Raw genomic sequence first — 27,474 nt, forward strand, 5'->3', positions numbered from 1 at the left:
TTTGTATTTATTTCGACAATGTAACATTACGATTATCTTAAAGTTTTTGGTCATATGTTAACTATCGAATAATATACTTTTGAGATTCACATCGAAGTTAGTTGCGTTCTCAATTCAATAATATTATAGTTATGGAGAAATTCTAAGAAATTTTTACTGGAGAGATTTTACTCGTTATGTCACGCATGATTGTCCCGTTACAAACACACCATAAGCCTGTTTACATTAACTATGCGTAACCTAAAACTCTAAAACCAAAGATTACGTTAACAGGCATTGGATAGGAGTCCATTTTGGATACGCAGATTTAATAAAGCTTATATTTAATAACGAAAAGGAGAAAATGCGCAGGAAAAATTCCATTTAAAATGTTGTCTTGGTTTAGCCATCCTCTCTTAAGTATTTGCGCACCATGGCTACGCACTGGCAGTCGCGGCAAATATTTGCACAGCCCGCAAAGGAGGGTCGCAACCACCTACTCATGCAGGGGTGTGGCATCGCTACTCGTGTAGCTACAAGTGTATTCGTAAGTGTCCGATATACCCCCGAGTACCTCTCTACTAACCTACCATCTGCAAGATTAACGATCTCGACGCTTTCATGGTATTGCTTTGGGGTATTCGCAGCTCGGTTTCCCGCCTCCTTTCTCATTTTCATCCCCACCATATCCATCGCTCCGGAATTTTCCTACCAGCGACGTTACACCTACATACGACACGATACGAATTACTCTCGAATTTTTGTTTCGTTCTACTGGTAGCGTTTGGTCGACTTTATTTTTCATCGTCTTCGAACACTCTAATGTTTTCCAGTTAAACGTTCACGGAAGGGTACGAGCGTCGGAAATAGCAAAAGACGAGGTTCGCAGGTACCGTTATAGAGCGAAAGAAAGGGCTCTGGTTCGCCCGGGGTATATATATATATGTATATTAGCGGACCTGCCACTCGGGAAAAGAGGGCGACGGTTGATTTTTCACCCCCTCGTGGTCGACGTTCAGGAGACGTCCAAGCCTGAACGTAAACGCAGGGAACCGACTCGCCCCGGAATTCGTTTAATTTCGCACGCGAAGTAAGAAGAGAGCGGACGGTTCCTCGACGATCACGTGGAAACGAAAAGTCACGCCGCTGCACAGAGATCGATTTTTCAAGTCTAGCTGGACTAAATTCAATTCCTACGTTTCCCAGAAAATTGTTCGAGCATCGATGTTTCTCTTAAAAAGGAGTACGATATGGTTCGAAAGCGTAGAAAGGAAGCACCAGCTATTTGTCGTAATATCGACGGATATCTTTGCCGTTTGAACTTTTTACCATTTTCCGTTCGTCGTGGCAGATTGACGATAATTAACCGCGATTCATTCGCCTATAATACGATCCGTGCGCGTGCATCGCGGGCATTTATCAGCCGCGATTAATCGAAGCTTTCAAGAGTCACGGGTACGAAACTCACGGCGTTTACATTGGCGGAGGCTCGAGTCATTAATAACCGATACCGAGAGGCTTCGTTCCTGTCCCGCGTTAATTCGACGTATCGAATCGAACGACACACCGGCGCGCTCGTTAATCTTCTTCCCCAATCCGTCACTCGAAGCGATTTATTTAAGGAACGAATGCACGCGCGTTGTCTCTCTTTCCTTCCTTCTTCTTCACCGCTTTATTAGGCTTCGTTTGCGACTCGCGCGAAACCAAACGCACTGGCTAAACTTAATTAATGCGAGGGCACCATTGGCGACGCTACGGGACCGATGAATTATCGTCGCGGGGACGCGTCCCTGAATATTACCCATTTCCGACGCCATTTTCCGTTTCGCGAAAGCCCTTGAAAAAATGCTGCCGGCGAACAATACTCTTGTATTAAAATTCGTTTGGTCGTGGCAAACTAAATGACAAATGGGTGCAATTTATAGAGTGCACCGAACAAGCTGATTTATACGTTCGTCAAAATTGTGAAAGCGAATAACCCATAGATACGTAATTAACGTCGGTCCTTTTCTTCTTGGAAAATTTGATTTATATTTAGTTTTATCGTAGCAACAGCGTTTAGTACCCTTGTTCGTGCTTAATATTATAATTTAGTTTAATAAATAATTTAATCTCTTCAAAGATAAATGTGTGTTCCCATCGACCCCATGCCGCGTTACAACTGCCCCGAGGTGAGGATTGCAACGCTTTCTCCGCTTCTCGATTTTTATCAATAGCTTGCGTATTACCTACTATAGATTCTCAGCGTAATGCTCGACGAGTTAAAGTCGAAACAGTTGATCTATTTTTCGGGAACGAAAATAAGCAAGGTAGCTCCGAAAAATTGTAGAATTTGTCCGGGATTTTAGTCGAAGGTACTTCTCAGGATCGAACGTGGGTTAAAACAAGCGGACGTTTAAGCGTTAATGAACTCCGAGGAAAGGCAGAATTTTCCCAAAGTTTCGATGGCACTTTGTGTATCGCTTCTATTACCGAGAGGTTAACTGCACGAGGATTTTAGAACACGGCTATAAATACCTGTAATAAAGCGCGCGATCATTAATCTTCGACGGTAATTTCGGTTTGCAGTGGCGACATTCACCGTCTCCTTTGCTCTTCTTTCCGCTCCCTCGTCATCCCTGGCATCCCTTACGTTTCACCCTCTCCTCGTCGCTCTCGCGCATGCCACCCGGTGGATCCTGCTCGTTCCCGTACTTTCTAGGATAATTAATGATCCTAAAAGCGATCTACTCACGGTTGTCTCGTTTCGGGGCAATCATTCTCCGTTTCGCTCGCCATCGCCCGTAACCCGTGCGCCTTTTCTCAGCGCGAACTGATACGGGGCTCCGTTTAATTGCTCAAACATCCAAAGCATTCTCGTGCTTTTCGTTGTCGACGAAACTTTTCGATGTCCAACGAAATGCAACATCGCGGAACTGGAGCACGTAGGTACTCTTGGATGCAAACCGACGCAATTGTCGGTAAGGTAAAGGTAAGGACGTACAGAAATGTAATTAATTAATATGCGAGGACTTCGTTAAAAGGAACGTCCAACGGATAACGAGCAAATTGAAATCGAAAGTCGCTTCGCAGGCTTTGAAAAACGTCAGTTTTCGAAAGGTCGCGACAAGTTTGGTCCAACGGCAAAGGATTACCGTCCGCCGAAGGAGTTGGGTGGAAACGGAAGAGGGGAACGCGTACGAATTTGCATAGACGGTCCAGGTGCCGCGACGTCTTCGGCCAGTCTTCTCACCCGTCGATCTCTAATTATCTGGAAACAGGAAAAAACCACCGACCCCCCATAATAAACGAATATTTTCATGACAATCGAGCGTAAGAGAGGCGCGTCGGGAGATGCTCGACGAGCATTATCTCACCTTGGCTAATTCCTTCGGCGCAAGTTGCTCGCTCAGCTTCCCGATCCATCGACAACTGTCCTCTCATCTCTCGCTCTCTCCGTGGCCAGCCGTTTCGCGCGTTTCCTCTCTGTCGCGCCGGGTGAATACGGAAGCGACGAAAGCTGGAATTTCCGGTTGATTCGGCACGCTAACGATGGGGTGGTTCAACACCCCGTCGGGACCACGAAGGACTTACGCGACGATCCCCCTATTGTCAATCTTTTTGCCGCAATCTGCTCCTCGATTTGCACAATAATGGACACGCACCGGCGAACACCAAATTAGCAGAGAGAAGCCGTTGAATCGCTCGCGCGAACACGCGTTCCTCGGTCCGAGCTTCGACGCGATTTCTTCGATTTCGATCGCGCCTCGAAATTCTCCGGACGGCTTAGAGAATGGGGGAGAGAGAGAAAGAGAGAGAGAGAGAGAGAGAGAGAGAGGGAGAGGGAAAGAAGGAGGAGAAAAGGAGAAACGCGAGGAAACAAACGCAAGGGGAATTGATCGCGTTCCGAGAAACCAACTCGTCGAGAAACGGAATCGACTGCCTCGGAAGGTATAATAAAGCGAGATCATTTGCATTATTCTAATGGCTGGCTGGGTTCCACGTACGGTTCTGCGATTTCTCGAGTAAACTCCATTCGAAAGCCTCGTCCAATCGGCGGCCCCCGAGCGCCCTACGAAACGAAAATCCTCAAACCGCGAAAAACCTTCGCGATCGCTAACCGGTAATTGCTTCCACGCCGTCCCAGATACCCGCGGATCGATTCCGCGAACCGAAAACCTCTCCACTTTGGACATCCGTTCTTGCATCGCAATATTTAATCGCGGCTAACAAGATGGCGGTGGCGTGCAGGCCACCCGGTCGGGCTATAAAATCGCGATGGGGCACCGTAATAGTTAAGTTACGTTCAAGGTACATCCTTGTACGGCGACGCGCGTCTATTTATCGACGACACTACGTCTACGTTAGGCGAGGAACACCGACATGCAGAGAGAGGTACGCGCAAGAAGAAGGTCGGAGCACGATCGTCGATAGGTAGAACGGAGAAAGGATGAGCAAACGAATGATCCCCGTGGCTAGGCCTGAGAATTGTCAATCGGAGGTGCCAAGAAACGAGAGAATGTCCCGAGGCGCGGCTTCTCAAACATCCTACCTCCGCGATTCCTCCACGGACCGAGTGCAGTTACGGTCTCGATCGTCCCCGGAAACGACAGCTATCTTTTCTCGGTCGTTGTTTATTTCGATAAGCCGATCGCTTGATATTTAGCAGACTCGAAGATCGAGATAACCGAAAATGGAGGGTAATGGCGCGTAGCGTATTTACTAAAAGCCGCTGGTCAGAGTCTAATTCCGGAAACCCGGGTTAATCTCTCGACCGTCGGTTAATGTGCCCGGGGATTCCGTAATACGACGAAAGTCGGTGCCCTCGCGGCTACCTCGGCTTCCCTGCCACAATTTTTCGATTACGGTCGAGCATACGGGCGGACGCGCCTCGAACACGTGCGCGCGTTACGTGGTTTCAGGTGCTGGTCGACGTCCACGGTAAAATTGATAACGACGTGAACTTCCTACAAAATATATATCGGCGAAGCATTAACGCCATTGCGATAATTAACGATCGACGATGAAAATTTTCCGTTCCCGGTAAAAGTCTTCGATAACCGAGAGCTTCTGCTTCGTCCACGGAGGGACAAAGTCGTATAAAAGTTTGGGAATCGTAATGGTTCCAAGGTGAAATAGGACCGTCGGTAGGTCCGGTGACCTTCCGAGAATTACCGTAACGGACAATGACTACCTACCGCCTCGGAGATTCGAAGGGCACCGACGAATCAACCGACGCTTTACCAAATGTCTTATTAGGGACTCGCAAACCGAGGTGGTCGAATCGAAGAAAGATCCCGCTCTCGTGCACGACTCGATGCACAAAAGACGCGAACGATTTTGAGGATGTCGAGGAACTTTCTTGCTTCTGGACGATATTTACCCCCGGCTCGTCCAAGCGAACGAAATCGTAAATCGCGAGGAGTAAATCGTGCATCGTCCGTGGCGTGCAATTATCTCGCGGTTGGTCCGCGAGGTCACAGGGGCGGATCTTAACTGCGGCTCGGCTCGTTCCGCGCGTAGATCCATATACCCTTATAAAGGATCGCGTTTGTAAATCATAAAATTCGCAGTTTCACACGGTCTCGACTTCGGCCAGCCCTTCCTCCCCTCCGCCCCACCCGTCCCGCCGTCCCGCCGTCCCCTGCGAAGGTGGAGAGCCCTCTCCGTGGGCTGCAATTACCTGCAATTTGTACTACGAGCACCGTATACGCCATCTTGGCTGTATATGTGACGTGAGCGCATGCAGATGCGCGCGTACAAACGCCGACAACCGGAGGACGAGGCGAAACTGGAAGAGGAGAAGCTACCAACTGATCCTGGGGGGAACCAGAGGGAACCAGAGGGAACCAGAGGGAACCAGAGGGAACCAGAGACCACGAAACAAGAGCGAACGAGAAAGAGTTTAAGAGGGTTGGATACGTTCACCGCAAACATTACTCTTCGTATATTGTAGCGACGCTTCTGCGTATTCGTGTACTTGTACGCCCGATCCATTCTTCTTAATTTTCCTTAAACGCTTCCGTTAACTAAACGATCACGCGGTCGGGACACTTGCTGGCCATGCAACGGCGAAGTACAGACTGAAAAACTTTAAGTTTAATACGAACCATTCGACTCTGTAGTTGTCTTCTGCGTTCGACGTTCCCATTCACCTTTTCTCTCGGTACGCGATTCATCTTCTTTCGACGGTCAGAACGAAGGTGGACAGAGACGGTACTATTGATAATAGACCAGTATTCGTCGCACAGATACGAAGGACACGCCATGACACAAGTCTATTTTCGTTCGGTATCGTATCGCTTTTGCGCGGTTCCTCGACCGTGAATTCACATCAGAGACACACGCGCGTAACCAGAGGAAACTGTTTACAAATGAATACATAGTCGGATGCGCGCGATGCATCCGTGTTCACGGTTACCTAATTCTGCGTGTAGAATAAGCGCGTTTACAAATGTACGGGCCATTCTCGATACCAAACCCTGCGTTAGTGCACGTAATCAGGCTCGTGATAAGGCAAGGACAGACCTAAAAAGGATTTAGGGGGGGTGTTAGGGAAGGCCACAATGTTTTCACAACGATGCCAAGACGACCATAGGAGAGCTCTTTTATCGCGTATTAGTAACCAAGGTCTGTCGGGTCGAAGCACGTTATGTTTGTATCGCGAAAACTGATCTTCTTGGAAAGTGGAAAGGGAGGTCTCGTGACGATCTGGAGAGAGGATCTTTCAAAGCGCAGCGAGGATCGTTGCAATCATGGTCAATTACCTTACGCCGTTGTGTTTTCCGGCTGGTGCACGAGAGCGGTAATGAAAAAGGCAAGTAGAGTAGCAATTTCCTCGGACATTTCCATCGAATTATCAATCACCCTCGAGGACTCGAACGAGGTAACGAGCGACTCGGTGATCGTTATTGTTACAGCGACACGGCCGCGATTGCATCCATTAATAATCGATTCTCTCGCGAGCAGAACTGACAATCGATTATTAACCTTTCTACCAATAACCAAAATACTCAACAACGAGTCAGATATAAAGTAATGATTTTGCTTCCATGCTTTCTCCAAATCCGACGATCGAATAGACTATCCACGGATATTTTAAGATCAAACAGGGTTGAAAAGTAGCGATTTGGTTCGGTTTGGGTAGGTGTAGCGCGTACACGCATACGTCAGGGGCAAAGATCGCGCTCAGATCCCCGGATAAAACAGTAAGCGAGAACGCGACCCCGGGCCCGGTCGGCGCAACGAGGGAAATCCCATGCAACCGCACCGAAAATCTGCGTCTCGGAGCTCGGGTTGAAAACGCACAGAGGTCGTTATCCGATAGGGTGGTCGAAAAATAAAGAATGCGCGGCAGAGGGGGTGTCGCGGGGTGTAAAGAGAACGAAAGGGAGAAGTTCGGCGAGAGACAAAGAGGTACGGTCAGAGGGGAGGTGTCGATACCGGGCGTGACCATCGGTTTACCACCTACCGCAACCCGATACGCGGTGCGAGTCGACGGCGTTGGCGTCCTAGGCCTCCGCCCACTGGATGCTATTCCGCCTGCTCGCCAGCTCGTCCTGTCAGCCAGCAAACACTCGAACCCTCTTCCGAAGCGTGCGCGAGTAGAGGGGACTGCGCAGTGCGAGCGAGGTTCGAAGCGCCAGATCGCAAGGGGACGCGAGTGTGCGCGCGTCAGCTCCGTCTTCTCACGTTCCATCGTTTCTCTCGATTGCCGGTCCGTTTTCGTTTCCGTTTCGCGCGATCGGTTCCGGTGAACGTGCTTTCGCCGATCGTTTCGCGTAACGCGGTCTTGGAGCGACGGTCTCGCGTGGTCGCGATGCCGATCACAGTCCGAGGAAACAGCAGGAGCTCGCGCGCCTAACTCTCCGATATCGGTAATCGGTTCGTTCGCGCGTCTCGCGACACACCCGTTCGTCATCCTGTCCTTCTTCCTTCTCTCTTCCTTTCCCCCTCCCCGTCCCGACCGAACCACGACACGTCTTCTCTCTCTCGCTCTCCCCGCTTCTCCTCCGTCCTTCGTTGCTCGTTGCTCCAAGTGTCAGTCCCTTTCGGTGTCGCGGTGTGCGCGCATTACCATCCTAGCGTACACGCTCCGACCACGTACATACGCACGCGTTCGATCCTAAACTTTCCACCTTCTTTTTTTATTCTGTGCTTGTTGTGTATCTCCCGCGAACAGCGACCAACGTACAAGCCAGAGAAAGCTCGCGCGCATGTCAGTCACCGAGTGCGCCGCGTGTGCTTCTTTCACCTTGATGACAGCTCGAGAACGTTGACCAGGAAGAAGAGGACCATCGGATCGCAGCCCGAGCTAGCCACCAGAAACGATCGAACCAGAGACATGGACACGTATTCGGTGGACAGTGTTTGCCCGCGGTCTCGATGAAACGTGCTTCGATCCTCGATCTTTCCACCGGTAACACGGCCAGTTATCGACGGAGTCGATATTGATTTCCTCTATTCGCGACACGTGCGACTCTCGTGGTCACGATATTGGCCGGTGCGTCGTAAAAAAAAATCTAAAGGTCGTCCATTCGTGGTTTCGTTCGTCCAGTCCTTCGTCTCTCCGCGCGCGTTCCTTTACAACGCTGGGATTTCTCTCGAAAGAAACGGACAGAAATAATAAGCTGAACGATCGGACGGTGACAAACGTCGGAACTGTGCGGTTCCTTCGACTATTCCCCGGATAGAGAGAATACGCGTTTCGCCAGCGTGCTCGGCTGTGAGGGTGTATATCGTGTCGTGGCGACCGCACCCGCGGTAAAGCAGCCAAAATTCGGGTGAAGAACAGAGAACCGTTACCATCCTACGCGATGGAAATGAGCGACGAGTACCAAGACATGGGAAATCCCGGAGGAGGGGTGGCTATGGCCAACATACCCATAGCCCATCATCGACACACGCCCGACAGTCCTATGGTACGTGAGCTCCTTTCGTTACTATTTTTCCTACTCGTTACCCGCGATTTCTATCACTGTCTATCGATAGATGATCTATGCATTGCCATGTATACGCAGATAGGTCTAACGGATATAATTTTTATCACTTTCGTCCATACAATTGTTTCAACGATCATTTTAAAGCGAGATCGTTGCACAATCATGGTTACAAATCGACGTACAACTCATCGACAAACTACGTCTATGGCCCTTGACAAAAGTTGGACTCGATGTTTTGATTTCTTTTGCTAAATAATTCGTGGAAAGTTACGGTGCAGCGATACGCGTTGCGAGGCAAACTTATTGTTTGCCGGTTCGAGGAACACCAAGGTCTCGTAACGCGTTGCAAAATAACGACGTTTCGTGTTATTAGTCGTTCGACTATCGATAAAATTGCTCGATAATAAAGAACGATCGGTTTTTTACGTGTTTGTGTCGAGCATCCCTGGAAATACATACGGCGAAATGCCACGGCCCGCTACAAGGCCAGAGCAGTTTACAAACAATGCCAATCTCGTCGTTTCGTCGGCTACTCGGATCGTGGTTTTTCCGCGTATCTATGGTTATTCGTTTAAAAATCTTTTACCTTTTACCTTTTAACGATATATTTGGTACCGCGATATAAAATTACGTCGAATAAAAAGACGGCGTCGGTCGTGTTCTCTAGCGGAATTAGCTCTGTTGTTGTTGGCACGTATGTCCACGGTCGATTTAGTCTTAAACAACATCCTTCGATGACAGTCTTGGCTCGTATTTTGGTTTTCGATTTTGTTCCACCCGGCCGGTGTTGATTCTCGCGGTGTTTCGTGTTATTTTATTCGCACGATCCATTAACATGATAATTCGAGCTTCTTATATGCTTAGAATGGCGACCATCGGGATAATATTTCGTCGGAAGTTTAGAGAAGGTGTAACGCAGGCATGTTAAACACACGGACACGGCCTCGAGCATCGGAATTTGCGGCTCGACCTATTTCTTGCGAGCATTATTATTTGTTCGGAGCTCTAATCTTGTAATAATGTTGTACGTTAATAACGCTAGTATATCGTATGCTTTATAGTTTGTTCGCTTTTCTGATTATCCAGTAAAATATACTCTTGCTCGTTTCTTATCCTAAATTGTGCTCACCTATCTTGGATTTTTACCGTTCTAAATCAATACGAGTTTGGCGTGTCTGGTATTTATTTGTTTAGAAAATAAAAATAACAGTATTTTATCGGAAATGGATAGCGTCCAATAGCTTTTCCTCCAATTTGTACAAATGTCCCGTGACGTCATTAATATTCGGAAGGTGACGTCATGCTTGTATTTCCGACAGAGACTCAATATAATTATTAGGTGTACTATTTTCTGCTCGACCAGTGACGTCATCCGTGAAATATGTAAAATATCGGTTGTTTGCCGAGTAATTTCAGCAAAGTATCGTGCACGATCGTTAAGGCCCGTTTACTAAAAATCCTCGATCGCGGACAAGATTAATTTTATCGTGTTCGATCCGCAAACGGACGAATAAGAGCCGATAAATTATAAGTCAATACCTGATCCCATATAAATGTTCTGCTGATCGCGATTTACACCGATGGAAACGTCCAGTTACGGTCGTTTCGCGCCGCACAAATCGTAATACAGTCGTTGTCAGTTGCTATCTATCAACCATTTCCTATAATAAAGCAAGCGTGTACGCGTTGAAACTTCCATCGTCTCGGGTGTGGATATACTTTTTATACTATTGCTCGATCTTTCACGCGCCATAGCGATCTTACGTTCAAAATTTCGATCGACTCTTTACACGTATAAGACAAAATCACCTTCTTATAACGTGCATAGATCCATGTTGTTGAACTACACCTCCGCTTTTGTTATTGCATTCCCCTGACTCGTATTACTTTCAAATTGCACTTAACACGGGAACGAATTAACCGGGTTATAGGAGGGTTCACTGCTCTTGTGTGTTCAAATAGAACAACTCTAGATAACCGACAGATTATTACCGCGTTACTTGTTCCAACGAACCTGCGTCGCGTGACGATCGTTTCGAACATTATCGCGCGTTAGAAAACTGTAAGAGGTAAAAGTTTGATTTCTTTTTTTGTATAAACAAGATCTGTGAGAATGGAAGGCAAAGGGTTAATAATAATCCTAAGCAAAGTGTATCTATGTATTTCGGTTTGGTCCGTTCCCCGCTAAGATCCAGGACGATCCTCGCGTTTTTCGATCGTCGCTTCGATACGGTACGTTCGATTCTAAAAATACGATCGATAGAAGAGCCCCTCCCGCGCTCCGCTACGTTTAACAAGTTTTACGTAACGCTCACCGGCGATACGCGTACTTACGATTCGCGGGTCCACGGAGGGAATGGTCGCTCGGGACGATAACAGCCGTGTAAACGACGACGATAAGAGCGGGTTAATGAGGGTTTCGTCCCGGAAGGTCCTTATCGGTAAATGGTCGCGCGGAGATCCGGCGCGAGCGACGCGACGCGTTGTCGTTGCGCCAGGAGAGAGGTGTAAACACGGTCCAGCACCGATGTGATCTCTTGTACGTGTGTGCCATGCGTGAGGCGAGTCCCCCCTGTCCACCAGTACTCTCTGCGTCGAGTATTTGCACGCACTGTCGCGGGAGGGGTGCAGCGTTGCGAAAGGAGGGACGGAGAGAGGGGTTGTCGACCAACTAAGTAAAAGGGTGTCTTCCTCCTTTTAGGCCTCTTTCGGTCCATTTGTCTTTTTCTCGCATTTTATTCCATTTAATTAATTACTCGTTCTCGTATTCCCCCCGAGGGAAATGTCTCTCCTACGCTGCTCACGCACTCTGATGCGCTTCCCAACGAGTTTACACAGTTAAAAACAGTTACATTTACCTGGTGAAAGAAGGGCATGCTTCTATTCTTTCGTAAACTCTTTTTATATCGTTCGAACGTTAAGTGCTTCGGATCGTCGGGAATTATTCCTCGATAGAGGTTGTGCTCGTAGAAAGAAAGGAGGGGGAGGTGATTGCGCGTGTCGCGTGGAAGGAGAAAGAAAAAAGTGCTCGATAACGCTCCGGGAGCGAGATAGAGATAGCGAGCGAGGGCGAGAGGGCGCGAGAAGAAGGGGGGGTCAGCCGGGTTCGACGTCGGGCAAACGATGTGCCGAGCGCGGCGCAAGGGCGGGGATTCCCCTTTCGGCCAATCGGATCGACCAGCGAGTGCGCTCACTTACGCTGCTGGTCTCGCTGTTTCACCTGCAGACGCCATGTCGTGACGTCATGTCTCGTTACAGCGAGACCAGGTAAAACATGTGCGGTACCATCGTCGTGGCAGTGCCGTGAGCGCCACCCTGCAACGAGGATTCCCTTTCAATCTTTTCTTATCCAACAATTTCATATCGAATATTGTACTTACGCGTCCTGTTCTATGCATTCGATTCTATATTTTTCGATACGTCTATTCAGTTTCAGTCCACTATAATTCTACCAACGAAACAGTATTTCTTATCGATGTATTAATCGCAGTACCTACTTGTTGTTATTGATGTGGCTTACGTAAACGATGTTAGACGCTGTAACGAATAGTAAAAGTACAGGAGGATTTTAGATACTATCGTACAATAAATTTTTTTACAATTGCAATAATTATTTACCTTGTTCGTGAAAGTGAAAACACCCTGCGGAGTAACGTCTAGAAAAATGTCCTTGACAATGTGGCGGAGCACAGCCGAACGCTTGGATGTTTTATTATCGAGGGCTTGGTCGTGCGCTATTCCCCATTATCCTGAGCGAGGATTGCGGCGGGGCACAGACCTAGGCCCGACTCTCGAATGGTTGCAAACTATTATTCGGCCGTTTTACGATAGCTCTATAAAAATCTTATAATTAGATTTTGAAGGTAATATCCTGCCGGAGCTCTGGACCCTTCTTGTTAGATGCCCGGCCCGTAGGAAGACCGGCCTAAAATTGCAAACACCAATCTGCCTCCACCCGTGGGTTGTCTTTTTCTTTTCGTTTCGCGGATGCACCCGTGGCGTTCCGAGTCGAGACGAAAGCTAGCTCTCGACTCGTTTCGAACGATCGCCGGGACGCGCTCGTATCGCCGTGGTATGATTTCAACGCAAAAACGGACAAAGTTTCTATTTCGATAATCGATTTGAACGAGTCATCGTGTCGCGCGATTGCTGGCACGCACGTTGCAGCGCACGCGCGCGCGAATAACCGATGACGATTAACCGATAAGGTAATATGTAGTCTAATGCGATAGCCGTTGCACGTGCGTTCCGGTCATCCGTTACCTAATGCAGGGGCTAACGGGGTTTTCGAATAAAGCAACTGCGTCCTCACCGCGACCATCGTTCGATCCCGATTGATCGTACATTGTATACATTTCCTACGCTAAATTTATAAGCGAATAGTAAAGTTAAAAATGGAAACGTCGCGTCAGTTGAGATGCAAAGCACGAAAGAGCCCTGTCGCAACGATGAAGACGTTTCCCTGAAAGCAAAGGTGTGATCGCGACGAGTCGTGGAAACGGAGCTCGGTTTTCATAACTGGTAAGAGCGAGAGTGGATCGTGTGTAGGCGATTTTATCACCGTGGTCGTCGCGATGGCGTCAAAAGGTGGCTCGCGTTTCACAGGAGCGCATCGTCGGGATCCGCGTATCGCGCATGCATTTCTCGTTGCAGCTGCAATGCGCGTGATCGCGATCCAACGCGGCGGGCGCGGGCAAAAGGCATCGATGGTGGGGAATCAGTGTGCCCGCTCGGTGGACGCCGAGGGGGCGGAGGACCGAATGGAATAAAGAAAAAAAGCCGAGGACCAGCTTGAATCGCGATTGGTCCACGCTCGTGCCGCGGTCACGCCTGCTTTTATTTATGCGCCGCGCGGCTCCCTTGGACGCGACGCCGCCGCGACGCGACGATATCCTACGGTTCGATTTCGATTTCCCTTGCGCCGCGTAGAAAACCGTAATGGCAGTCCGCTGATACGCCCCGACATTCGCGGAATAATGCCTGACACGTGCCGTCGTTTATTCGAAATTGCCATGCATTTTCATGTCCGACAAATAATTGTTCTTGCTTCTTTTTTTTTTACGTATCGGTATCATTCGCGGCATTGTTATCGCTCGAGCTAAACGCACGTATCACTCGAGCGGAATCGCGATGCACTTCGAACGTGGAAGAATTGCACGTGTTTTGGCACCGTGTGCCCGTGATCGACCAATATCGTCGATCGACGTGATTTTCTACCAACGTAGCTAATATTCGCGTTATCTATTCTCCCGAGACAACGCCAAACATTGTACATCCATTTTCCGCGTCACACCGACGCGACGTTTCTTTTCCTTTCAACGCTTCCACGTTGTTTGAAAGTATTTATTGCTGTGTGGCTACCGATAGCGGTCGTCGCGTGTAAAAAAAGTTATCGATGCACTTTTTATTCTAATACGATTATAGGCGGATATTAGACGTTGCATAATCGCATTTGGCTTTTGTTTGCACGTATCCGATTTTACTTATAATTGAACCTAACTACTTTAAAATTACCTCCCATATCGAGTACGATAATTTTCAAAGATTTAGTAACGTTACATTCGTTATTATATAACGCGTGCGTCTTTACTAAGTATTTCTATGTTTCGGAACAGAGAAAAGATTAACGATGCGACGTTAACGATATCGCAGAAATACAATTTCGAAGGTTTGGTTTAGTTTGTGGTCAATAGACGACGATTCATAAATTAGCGTGTCAAGCGTAGCATCGTCGAGTGCCTTTGGGCATTGAATATTCTATTAGCTTCTTTGTCGTAGCTATTTGACAGTCGATTATTAAATCGATTTGAAGGAAGGACGAAACACCGATCGTCCCACTTTGATTGTCGCGTACGCGATACATAATTTTCTAGCAGGCTGTTTCCTACGCGAGGTTTGATCCATCCCTAAGCACCTGTAGATCCCAACGACGCGAGAGTAGAGAGGATACGAGGGTGGAGGAGGAATAGGAGTGGGAGGGGGAGGCGTGTAAAAGGTGGAGAACGACGTCGGATCAGATTTTGAAAAGAACGGTCGCCGTCTCTCGAGTTTGTTTGTTGTCTTCTACGAGTCAAGTGGACCTCTTTAAGGTTAGCACCCAATTGGCTATCGCACCCCGTCCTGCCTCGAAAGAAAAGGTACGAGCAACCATTAGGCAAGACTTATAAGGTGGCTACTGCCACCAAGGTGGTCGTAGGGTCCCCTTAGCTGGAAAAGACCCCATGCAGGTAATGGGCCTGGCACGAGCCTACCGATTCCCCTCTGTCGAGACGCGTATACGCCGTCCGTAAACGCACCGCTTCTACGGTTAAGCCGATTTCACGCGGACAAGTTTCCATAAAACTGCCGTTTCTCGCCACGACGCGTTCCTTTTGCTCCTATTATGCTCCTTGTCTCCTTTGTTGCGCCGGGGGGAAACGAATCGTCCTGACAGCGCGAGACAGACGAGGAGAATCCATCGAGGAGGAATAAACGGACGAATTCTCTCGATGTCTATTCCTTGTACGAGTCACAGTCCACGCATTGTAAAGTGGTCGAGATCCCTTTCAACAGTTTTCACGAAACGGAGCCATCGATCGGATTTACTTTGGCTCGGGATCCCCGATGCTCGTGCCGCGTCGCGGTGACCGGTAACCTCGAAAAGGGAAATCGTACGTATTTTCGGGTGTGTGTTCCTCTACTCTCGGTTAGGATATTTAATTTGAGCCACCTTGTGTATCGCGCGGTCCTAAGTAAACTCCGACTCGATGGACTCTCGCGGACGTTCTTGCATGCTCGACGACGAAGAAGGCGCGGAGGAAAAAGGCGAAACGGGTTTCATCGTCGAACTCGTGCAAACACCGAGAGCTTGGAGACGCGCCACGATCGACCACGAACCCTCTTGTTGACTCTTCAACTTTACTCGCGCCTTTTGCTCTCTCTTACTCCGACAGCGCCTCTGACGTATCTTCCTCCGCGTCGGTTCAACCGAGAGTCCTCTGCTCCTCTCGGTACACCGGCCTCATCCAGGTCGGTCGGGTCGTCGACTTCTTACCTGGCCGGTTCGTGGAACCGCGCGAGAAACGGAAAGACTCGTTTAATTTAATTTTGTGCGTGTTTGATGAAGTAAAGTCGCCGGGACGATTCCATCGTCCGGCGACTGGAGCACCGTCCTCGACTATTTCCTCGCGGTGTACCCTCGTGTTTCTTGGCTCAGCGTTCTTCCACCAACATGGATCACGTATCGTATCTTTCGCGCAGCGGAGTGAAACTTCGTTCCGTAGAAGGGCCATAGTTTCGAGGCCGTTAAAGTACAATGATTTATCGGGGAATAACTTTGGTTAATATGTTTAATAGAGGGGAATTGGTTGGTTCCATAATGTTGATCGTAGGCTCTGTCGTTGAACGCGTCTGTGCGGTGCACGGCGATACGCAACCGTGTGCGCCGAGCGTAATGGTGGTTTGCGCAACCAGTAGGTACACTTTGCGACTTAATGCACGCACACGGGAACTTAACCTACACACTCGCGGATACCTGGCCAAGTCAAGTGCCAGGTACTAACTCGTTCATTCACGTATCATTATCCGCAACGGTGGCTGGATAACGTTGTTGCAATCGGCGCAATTATATTTTTACGATCCGAGCCAAGGCTTCTATTCCGTGACTATTAATGCTCGGACGGCCGTCTCGGTGCTCCGCGATCGGGGAGATCGCGTTCAGGTTTCTAACCTAAATACTCCGGATCCGAGAAGGCAATTGTTTTTCTCTGTACCGTTTTGATCGGGGCCGATTCTCCTGGGAATGCCGGCGAAAAAGGAGCGGCTGCAAAATAATTTTACTAACGGTAGCCGTGGCTGTCGACACGCTCTCGGTTAGAAATTCGTGTCCGTTCTAAGAGCTTTTTGCACCTTCTACTCGGTTCCTCCAGTTTCGGCTATTAATTTTTTATGAAGTCTCGAGAGACTCTGCGACTCGATCGGAAGCCAACTTCCGTTCTTCACCATCATCCCGTAACGTCGTCGTCGTGTTTTCGAAGGATATCCAAAGATAAAAGGATTAAAGCTGGAGGAAAGAGACCTTTTAACATTATCTCGGACGATCGGTATTCCTCGAAGCCATCGACGAGCCGGAGGTCGCGCGCATCCGAGGGTTCGTTTTCTTTTCTTTCGCCCTGTTCCAGACAATAGGAATAATTTCGTAGAAAGTGGCTGTCGCCAGTCAGAGGTCGGCTTGATGACTTTATAACTTGTGCAAGGACGGAAAACCAGGTACCGTACCTTTTTTCCGCCCGGTGACGTCACGACGTTTTCATTTCGACGGTGCTTGGACGCGTAGCCAGGTAGTTCCATAAAATTTGCCATTTCTTCCCGAGCTTCCCGGCCGGAATGGCGGTCATAACAAGCTTTCTTCTCGCATTTTCGAGTCCTCCGTCGAAGGTCGTCCGTGGGTTTTTGCGTTACCCTCGTTACCCTTCGTAGATTCGAAATTGTCGTTTTTATCGTCCCGCTCGAGCCGGCAAAATTATTCTTTCTTGGAATCGACGCGCGCGAAAGCTCGCCGCCGTTAGACTTGCGAGACGTATCGATGCACGGACGGATGGCGTTCCAGATTTTCTACCGAAGCGAAAGTCATCGAGAGAGTTCGTTACAACCTGTAACGGTAGTAAAATGTTATACCGCATCCACCTGTATTATTGGCTCTTTTGTAATAATTATACGCGCGTACCGCGCAGCTGAAACGACTCTTGGACCACTGCTCGAGAGCGTGTAATTATTGATATTTATTATCCCCGATCGATCGTACCGAGCACAGATATAATAATCGCTTTCCGCGGCTACCAACGGCTTACTCGCGCCCTATTTTCGTTTTAATAAATCTATGGATCGCGGGCTGGTGGCGTTTGTCGATGTCTCTCGCCCGGAGGATTATGTACGCGCCGCGAGTAGATCACGCGGTCTTTTCATTCGAACGAGGACACGCTGTTTCGCGCCTTCGTCGTTAATTACGCCGTTTCTGTATTGACGGTGTACGTGCTCACTCGGTTGCCTCGTCTAATGGTCGAAAGAAGTCGGGTGCCCGATCGGCGTAACGATTTTCCAGGGAACACTAGATAATTTACGATTTGATTGCCCGGCAATGGTACGAGGACGGTTCGTTTCGAAAAAGCACTCCCGAAAGCGTAGGGAATGTTCCAAGCGACCGACGAACCCGCAGAAAGATCCAAGGGCCCGAGGAATTACCATCCAACGACTATAAGTCAAGGGACGTTCCGTTACGAGGTAAAATTTCCGATGGAAAGGGAAAAGTTTTGAAGTAGCTTGCCTTCGCTGACCAACTACGCGGGGACGAACAGTTTTCCTAGATGGACGGGGACGATATCGATAGTCATTGTGTATCGAGAGCCCTCGTATCTCTTTGGGATTATCGATCGAACGACCCTCGCGGTTGGGGGTCTCGAGACGGTCGTAGGCCCCGTTATTTGCGTACCGTAGAATCTTGGGCCCCTCCCTCGTCGCCGCTTCCTTCCTCACGGTAATCCTCCCTTGTTTACGCATCCAGCGTTGTTTTCATTAACTGAACGACGCCGAGGAAATATCAACAAATTCTGGATAACGAGATCAACCGTAAAAAGCCTCGACTAATTACGCAAACTAATTGTCGAGATTGGTATCTTGAATATCGGAAGGTTTGTCGGCCCTGTTTGTCCAAGAAAATCGGTAGAGCACGATTAAATTTTCGTGTAGGATATTTGAGTAAGATACTCGAAGAAAAGATATGAGAATCACTGAAGGTTGTATCTAGGAAAAGGGACTTCGAAGGGTGGGCCGCACGTGCCGACCGTATGTTCTCGAAGCTCTCCGTTTCGAACCTATCGGAAAAGAGCTTTTCAATATCCGTTCTTGTAAATCGTGCGGTATTTTTGGAAGATCTTTGAGCGTTTTCGAAATCGTACGATCGGTTATTTTTGTTGTTTTTGTTGCCGCGGCGACGAAGAACGACGATATTCCAACAATCGTGCAACGGTACACGCGCAGCCGCATTGTGTCGGTCGACAGTCGTCGTTTGTTCGTCTCTGCGGCAGCGATTGCATTCTGCCAGCAGAAGGCATCATTGTCGCCCGCGGAATACAATTAGCAGTAAATTAACATACGCCATCGGGGCCGATAATAAAATCCTGCATATTATAACGATTGCATCGGATCTCACAATGCCGTTGTCGACCACAAATTATTAATTTAATGGCCAACAGCCGCACGGGCCGGCTACTCGAGAAGTGGAGTGAGGGAATTACGACTCCGGGAAGCGACGCGTCCGAATGGAAATCCTGCGTCGTGCGTTCTCTATGGAAAAAAATAGCCACGGTTCGCGTGACATCGACTTTGTATCTACGCGTCGCCCGGCAATCTTCGCCGACGGTTTCCTCTCGAAGAATCGCGCGCGGCTTTCCGGGCGATTCGCGTTACGCGCGTCCAGGACAATCAGCCGACGTTTCTCGTTAAAGACACCTGTTGTCGAGTAGCTCGTAAGACATTCCTTGCTGGAAACTTGGAACTCTATCGAACGAGAGACGCTCGCCGACCCGACTCGCTGTGCGTTGCAAACCGTCTTCCATTCCTTTCCGAATGAGTATTTCGAGTATTTGAATAAAAAGTGATCCATAGACGGAGAGAAAAGAAAGGGAGCAAATGGAGGGCGGTCGATGTTCCAGAACGAATGAGAAGAGAGGGAGATATTTCGGAGGTTATAGTTGGGGCCCGTGTCGCGCCATCAAACTTCGGAACGGGGGTTCGCCTCTTGACGTCTGGCGCGAGTTGCATTCGCTCGTAAAGGCATCTCGTAACTCGAGGCGTTATAGACATCGTCGGGGGTATATAAACGTCTCATCCTATGTACTTACCGCTCATCCTCTCTTTCTCTGGTCTCTCGTCTTTGAGCCCTGGTGCACCAGGTTGCTTATGTACCGTGTCTCGGGTACATACCACAGACACACACGCCGGTGAGACGCGATTGCTATCTGCAGAATGCACATAACGGACTCTCATAACTCGGAAGACACTTCTTTGTAGTGGCGTGCCACTCGCGTATACCGTATCGGCATTATCAGCGGATACTCTGAACGCGTCGTCCGTTTCTTACGCGGTCGAACGTCGCGTTACGGAATGCAGCCAGTAACGTACTCGCAACTCGAAAAACGTTGTTACGGCTGCTGGGCTGGCAGCTATCGTTGCCTCGGAAACTACCCGCGCGGTGGTAATGGTGGCACGCCGCGTAATTGGCCAGGGATTTAGTTGCAAGAGAGTTAGACGCTCGACGTTGTTGAGACGTCTTCCCGACCACGCGAACTTAGTACCGTCTGAATTACGAATATTATCGGTCGGAAGATTTCCATGGATCGCGCTCCAACGTTTTTACCACCGATGGTTTATCGTTGTTGCGGCTATCGAAGTTACATCTGCGGCGAGACGATCCCTCGGGATCGGGTTTACGAGAAACGCCCAACGATAGTCCCGGTCGGCGCCCTTTGCCGTCGATGCAAATACGATTTGTCCGTTTTTCGCGAAATCTCTCGCATCGGGAACATTTTACGATCGAATATCGAAACAGTGCCGTGTTGGAAACTATGCCGTGGCAAAGCGTGCTTGTAAAATATCCCTTGTAAGATTTCCTGATCTGTGCGTCGAGTAACTCGATAACGTTAAACGACTATAGCTGAAATACTATTCCGTTGGCAAAGGGTCGAAGCGACGGGAACATGCTCGTTGAAACAAAAACGGAGGAGGCTCGATCACGGTGTAAATAATGTAAATCTTCCGCGACTGACGCGCGGGACGTGGCCGTTCTCGGAAGAGGAGTGCAATCTCGGTAATATCTCGTAACATATTTTAGCCCCAGGGACGCCGATGCATTCTGCCCCGGTCCCGCTACTAACGTTTACGGGCTCCGATACCGGAGTTCCGTGACTCCACGAAGTGGGGGGCTTCGCTGAAAGCAGAGCTACGCGAGATATCCAAGATGGAACTCGGAACGAAGCGGAATGAAAGGAGAAAAGATTGGTAGGGAATAACGTCGGGGAAGGATCGTTTTGAATATATCGCTGGGGGCTGCCAAATCGCACCGCCCCGAGAGACCAGACCGAACGAACGCGTTCCACGGCCGCAGGATTCAGGATTCGTGGCGCGGATTGGAGGAATCCGCCGCCAGTCTGATTCTCTATGGTCGATCCTCGGCTTTCGCGTCCTCTTTCCTCTTCCTGGCGTCTTTCGCAGAAGCTGGACATCGCGGCAACAGAAACAAAAGTTCGACCCGTAAAGGATCGGCGTAATCGTTATAATTAAAGATCGTAAAGCGTCGAAGAGGGCCGCTCGCGCCTCGATGAGACAAGAAGGAAAGATCGAGCAACCGCTGCAACACGGATACTCGACGGAACGAAACTTTGTTCAACGCCGATAACTATAATTTCGACAAAGTAAATCCCGCCGATCGGCGAGATCTTGCGGCGGAAGAAACATAGTTAGTCCCGCGTTCGTTGTCCAAAGAAAAGCAGCTTTTCGTCGAGGCTCCATACTACGAGACACCTGCACGAAGTATACGAGACTATAACCGCAAGCGTGTTTAATGCATGCTCGCAGACAACGCGAGACCAGACGAATTTTATAGGCTGTTCGGGGTTTCGGCTTAATAGCCGAATTCCACGCGCGCATACAACCACTGGCAAACCATCCTCGGCCCTACAGCGGAAATTATAATCGCTCGACCGGGGCACCGACCTACGCAACGAACTCCCCTCCGTCATCCATCGATAGTCTTCGATGGTTTCGATCGACGTTTCTTCCCCGACGCGTATTTCTTAGGATGCATTTTTAAACAGTTAAAAATCCAGATAAAACTATTTCTTCCGTTATCTGGTCCTGGATAAAAGTGTCCCATTCGTGGCGGTGCTCCCTTAGAAAACGCGTGGTTGGGCAGCTGCTTCTGTCCAACGAGTCGGAGAAGAGAAACCAGACGAGGAAGAGAGCAGGAGCAGGAGCAGCAGCAGCAGCAGCAGCAGCAGTTGGTCTTCCGTTCGAACGTGGAAGTTTTTCGGCCGCCTCGGAGAGACTCGACGGGTTTAAAGCCGCAATTTGTCCGGTCGAAAGCCAACAATTAATGTAATTACGCGTTCAATGAGAATTACCATGCGTCTAGCGGAGGTACCGCACCTGCTGCATTCTCTGTTTGCTTCTTCCTCGCGATCGTGATTTTTTGCGATCTCGGTTAGACCGTAAAACGGTAGAGACGATGGGATCCGGTGGAAACGCGAGGGCCCGTTCGTCTTGGAAGTTTGTAGCGTGATTTTCTGGCTCGCGACTAGCAGCTACCACCGCGGGCGTCGCGCGGTTATCGTTCGATTGTAAATATTCACGGGTGACGGATGGAGAGTTTCCGGCCTATCGCGTTCGGTCGCGCGCATCGCGTTGCAATCGTTACGGGTTGAGCTCGTATAAAGCTGCATATCAGCTTAAGGGGGGTAAGGCTAACTCGATTAGTCGCATTATTGGTATCGGATAATATGCAGCGCAGGGGTTCCTCCGGTACCGGGGCATATTAGTAACAGAATCCGTACAAGGTTGCCTCGTTTGATATTACCTACCTCACCGCGAGTGGCGGAGGCGGCGGGTGTGTTGCGTTTTCTTCGCAAGTAAACGTACGGATCGACCGCCAGCTATCCGACCGTTGTATGCACGCGTACGTGTGCCCGTATACCTCGTAAATCGAAGCGTAAATTACGCCCCAGAGACTTATTGCCGACGTCGAGACGTCTCGGAAAAATACCATCTTTTGCGAGCCGTACCGTTTTATCCGACAAATTTTTACGCTCTCCACCTACTACCGGGACAGACCCTCCTCGATACGTTTTATTTCCCCGCGACCGAGCTCTTAAAATATTCCGAGCGAGAGAATTAAACGTTACAAAGGCTGTCGCGAGCGGGATCTATCTATCGAGGAGGGAGACGGAGAGACTCTTCTTAAAAATAGAATTTTTCCTCGAGATCATCGAAGAAGACGAAACACCACGTGCGGGTGCACCGGGAGACAGGATCAACTTCGGAATGGTTTATTTCCGGCGGATGTGAGCGAGCGATGGGGAGGGACGGTCCCCACGCGTTCTTCTCGAGTTCGAACCTTCGGAGTCATCGATGGTCTCCGGAGTGGCCGCTGATGATTCCTCGCTTCACGTCCGCGTGTGCGTATTCAAACGGCCAAAGTGCAACGAGGCTGCACCGCGGTGCATCGCGAGCAAGCAAGAGGGCTGCACACGCAAACTGACTCGCGCACGCATGCACGAGCTGCGTGTCCGTGAGGTCGCGTGCTGACACCACAACCTCCCCAACGCGCAGACCTTAAGTCTGTGGCGAGAAGCCCCGTGTTTACAGTATCCCGTTTCTTTCTCGTTTACCTCCTTCGCGCCCTGTACGCGAATTTTGCGTCACCGATCCTCCCGACTCTTGGTTTTTTTCGCAACCGATTCTACGATCATTCCCGTCCGGTACTTGTAAAACTACGTTCGCGAGTACAACTCGACCGTCCGCCACGGGGTTAATATCCACATTGGCAAAGTTTGGCTCTCACGGTTGCGAACGCGACCGGTTAAACCGCGGGGCAAAGTACGAGGGTCCAATTTGTTTTCCCCGGGCGTTTCCGTTCATCTCCAATTCGTCACGATCAATATTATCCTCGGATTGTGTTTTCTAGCTGTGAACTTGAGGTCCGCCGGCAATAGTTAATTGCTCGTTTTACGCGCAGCGGTACTCGAGTCGGTGTACCCATGGATTTTACGGCGAAGCAGCGTACAATCGAAAGGAGCGTGGAAACGGAGCGGTCTACTTGCGGCCGGGCGGTTGTTTAGCTACGAATCTGCCTCGCTGGCTCGACGAGCAGTTTTCAAAGGGGACCGCGGCTACGAGAGCACTTGGCACGAGTCGCACGAGAATCGAAATCGGATCGAACGGGAAACTCCACGCTCGCAAACCGCCCCGTAACGTCGTTCGTATTGAGTCGTCGCGAAGATCTGGACAGTAAACTGTTTAATTTAACGGCGCGATCTACCAGATTTACGACGGTCTTTGGTCCGGCGAAGAATTCTTGGCGACGATACGCAATTAACGCTCGCTCGCAAACAGAGAGCGTTTTATCTTCATTAAAACCGTGGGCTATTTAGTGGACGCCTAGCTGTGTACACACGTCCGAATGCCACCGTGCTCGACGTCCAGTCGTGAAAACGCGTTTCTTCGAATTTCATTAGCGAGCGCCGCCGGTCGATCGGTCTCGTAATTGAAATCCATCGCGTCGAGCACGTAATTTTCTAACGGTCCTGTTTATTTGTCGAATTGCGTGCCCGCGGACTGTTCGCGCGGATCGGTTCGTGACCGATCGCGGCAAAAAGATCCACGAATCGGACGATATTTTATCCCTGTTCGAATCTGCCTCGCCAAGGTAGATTTTAACGAAAGTATTCGTCGGAGGAGTCGTTTGTTTCGAGGCTCGCAAATTAAACGCGAACGAGGAACCAGTTTAATGTTTGGAAAAACGTCACTCGTATCTCCTGTGAAGTTGGTCCCCTCTCAATTACTTCTCCCCGAATACTTTCATCGTTAAAATAGCAGCGGCCGGTGTGTCCCGGCGCGGCGTTCTATCCGCGTAAATACGGTTACGCGCTCGGTGTTTGACATGGCAACGTCAACAGCACCCTGGAAGCTTTTACAGGCCAATATGTCACCTCTCTCTCGCTTTCTCACATATCTCCGCGTGGCTCCGAACGAAACATAGTTTACGGTCTCGCAACGACCGCTCTGGCGTACTTTATTATAAACACGCCTTTACGCGGTCTTCGCGAAGCCGCTGCTAAGCTCCACGGACCCGGGAGGACCACCTCGGTAGCAGCCCCATAACGCTGATTCAACGCGTTGCAACCCCGCGATTTATGCACGGTGTCCCGTTCCCTTGGATACGTTCGATCTATGTAATTCTTTTTCAACGCGGGACCAACGAAATCTAAGTTTTTTCCAAGCCACTCGTTAAAACCAGAAGGGGAAAAATAAAACTCACTCGTATCTTTGGCGTAACGCAGACAGCAAGTTTTAGTGGCGGTCGTGCTATTGGATCGTTACAGTTCGCTTATAATTGTCCGTGGCGTTGAAATTGGTGTCGCTGAATGCAGGTACAAAAACACAGTCGATCTCTCTAACGCGTTGCATCGTTTGTTTCGAAGTTTCGCCATCGACGGTGTGTCGAAACCAATGCATCGCGAGCGTTCAAAGTTTGAAAACGTTTGCGAAACCAGAACCGCCTTCCTTTCGTCCTTGGACGATATACGTCTGCTTTTGTACAACATTTATAAACAATTTATGATTCGTTTCAAGTTACTGCAAGGGCTTAAAGAATTGCGAGTCGAGCGATCGCGTGGAATTTTTTTTCTCGAAAGTGCATAGGATTTCGGGGGTATATCTGTTCACCAAAAGTAATTGTAATTGATCCCCGCGACTGAAAATAATTTTTCCAGAATGATTTGAACGTTTTAAATTTCGTCGAATTTCAGGGGAATCGTCATTCATGGTCAGACATTGTATTTTCGGTAAAGAATTTTTTCTCCGTAACTGCGTAGGATTTCCGGGGTATGTCTATTGACCAAAAATGATTTTAATTGACTCCCGCGACTAAAAATAATTTTTTTAGAATGATTTGAAATTTTTTATTTTCGCTGACAACGCACCTCAGTATGGCAGATGGGGCCTGGACAGTCCATAAGGTATAAGGTCTGCTCGTATACCTCGCGTGTGATACAATGTTCCTCTCGTTACTTTGAGGCATATTTGATATTCGATCCGCGATGAACCGCTCTCACGGGACGAGAGCAAGGTTAAAGAGCCGTATAAAGTTATTCCACGAATTTTATCGGGACATTGCGTGACTGCAGATGTTCCTGAAACGTTGGTAGCGAATAATCTGTATAATAACCCACACAAGGATCGTGTTTGATCTCGTGTTTAGGTTACAGCGTCCCCGATAATTGGATTAATTAGCGTTTTTTGTCGAAGGAGGATACCTGTAATCTAGTAAGATTCTTCTCGGTAGCGGGTCAAATTTCTCGCGCAACAAGTAGTTTCAGCCCGCAGCTTGCTTATTTTCCTTCGAGAAACGATCGATCCCTCGATCCAAGAGTCACGAGTCCCAGGGAACAATTTGTTAAAATAGAATTTACGAAGTTGAACTTTATCTATTGAAATGGATGATCGTGAGCTTGCCTATTATAGCTAGATAAATCGAGCTGAATTCGGTAGAGCTGGATCGTTTGATCAGCGTTTGGGGGACTGGACGTTTTCCGTGCCCCACCCCTCCCCCTCCCCCTGGGGTGAACTGCGGATCAGCACGATCTCCTTCCAGCCCCGTTCGCGTCCGCATATACACGAACGACGATTGTATTATCCCGGTAGTTAATGCTATTTCGCGAGGCGAGTTTGACGAGTTTACGACGCGATTCTACGAGGGTACAAAACGGATGGACGGACGCGACCGACCGACCGGCCCGCGTCGCCCTCTCGCCTCACCGCCGCCGTTGATTTATGCCCGACGTTACCTTTGCCAACGGATTTACATCCCGATATTTATTATTCGCAATATTATCGCGCGCAGCTTTATTGCGTTAGTCGAAAAGCCTCGAACGCGGCGAGTTTGCCGTCCAGGTTGTGCAGCGGCCCTCCGCGCTCTTTCTTTTACCTTTTCTTTTTTTTTTCTCTCCATTTCGTTCGACTGTCTCGTTCGTGGTGCCTGAGGCCGTCACGCCCGATGCGATCTCTCGAAACGGCCGTCTTTTATCGAACCACGTCTTAAACGGCGCATTTGTCTCTCGAAAATCGCGATGAGAGCCGCGCCGCGCGAACTATATAACGCTCGCTGGTAATCGTCGTGCCTAATTGCTCGAGCGCGTTTCATTTTTCACTCTATCGACGCCCGGCGTCCGCTCGCGACGAGATCCGGCCAAACGTTGTCGAATTGTCTCGAGTTTCCAGGTGGATCGGATCGTTTCAGTTTCGGTTGTTTCGCGTGGCATCTAGGACCGTTGGTCCTAGGTCCAAGCTCGAGGCGATTCTACCGAAAATTCCACGGTATCGAGGAGACCCTTCTGCGAACGGAGGCTAGTCCCGCGCGAAATGGTCGTTTTGTCGGGGCGCTCGTGTATCATTAAATTAACGTTAAATAAACGGTTACGCGGAGGCGTAATTTCAGCCCTCGCTGGATTTCCGTGTGTATCCGAGCGGGTAATCACGAAGCGATTATTCATTCAAGGAGCCAAAAGAGCCACTGTCGGCTCCCGTTCTTTCGGCCCTGACACGCGATCGGCTATCGTCATCGTCGTCGCATCGTCCCTTCGTCTCTTTCTTGGGCCCTCTCCCCTTGTTTCTTCGCGGTAACCTTGGATCACGCTAACCATTTCGCACCCTGCCCTCCTCGATCTTCGATTCGCCGCGAGTACGTATTTAGTCGTTCGATATTCTAGCTCCCAAACACTCTCGCAAACCATCGACAGGCTTCTACAACCACGAATGTGTCGAAATT

The 27,474-nt window shown here is 49.3% G+C and overlaps 1 protein-coding gene across 4 annotated transcripts in view; it reads left to right on the plus strand.

Moving 5' to 3' along the window:
- The first annotated feature begins 7,622 nt into the window (after positions 1-7,622).
- LOC122397791 (protein dead ringer-like) overlaps positions 7,623-27,474 on the plus strand; it is an 86,074-nt gene continuing 66,222 nt past the window's right edge. For 3 of the 4 annotated variants that reach the window (XM_043397191.1, XM_043397193.1, XM_043397194.1), the window contains exon 1: positions 7,623-8,879. In XM_043397191.1, the coding sequence (XP_043253126.1) occupies positions 8,775-8,879 (105 nt within the window). In that variant the 5' untranslated portion in view covers positions 7,623-8,774. The remainder of the gene's footprint in view (positions 8,880-27,474) is intronic. The other variant, XM_043397192.1, reaches the window with a different exon arrangement.

Source organism: Colletes gigas, unplaced genomic scaffold, assembly GCF_013123115.1.
Source record: "Colletes gigas isolate AHSC1104 unplaced genomic scaffold, ASM1312311v1 Colletes_gigas_Sc00010, whole genome shotgun sequence".
In the NCBI taxonomy this organism is placed as follows: Eukaryota; Metazoa; Arthropoda; class Insecta; order Hymenoptera; family Colletidae; genus Colletes; species Colletes gigas.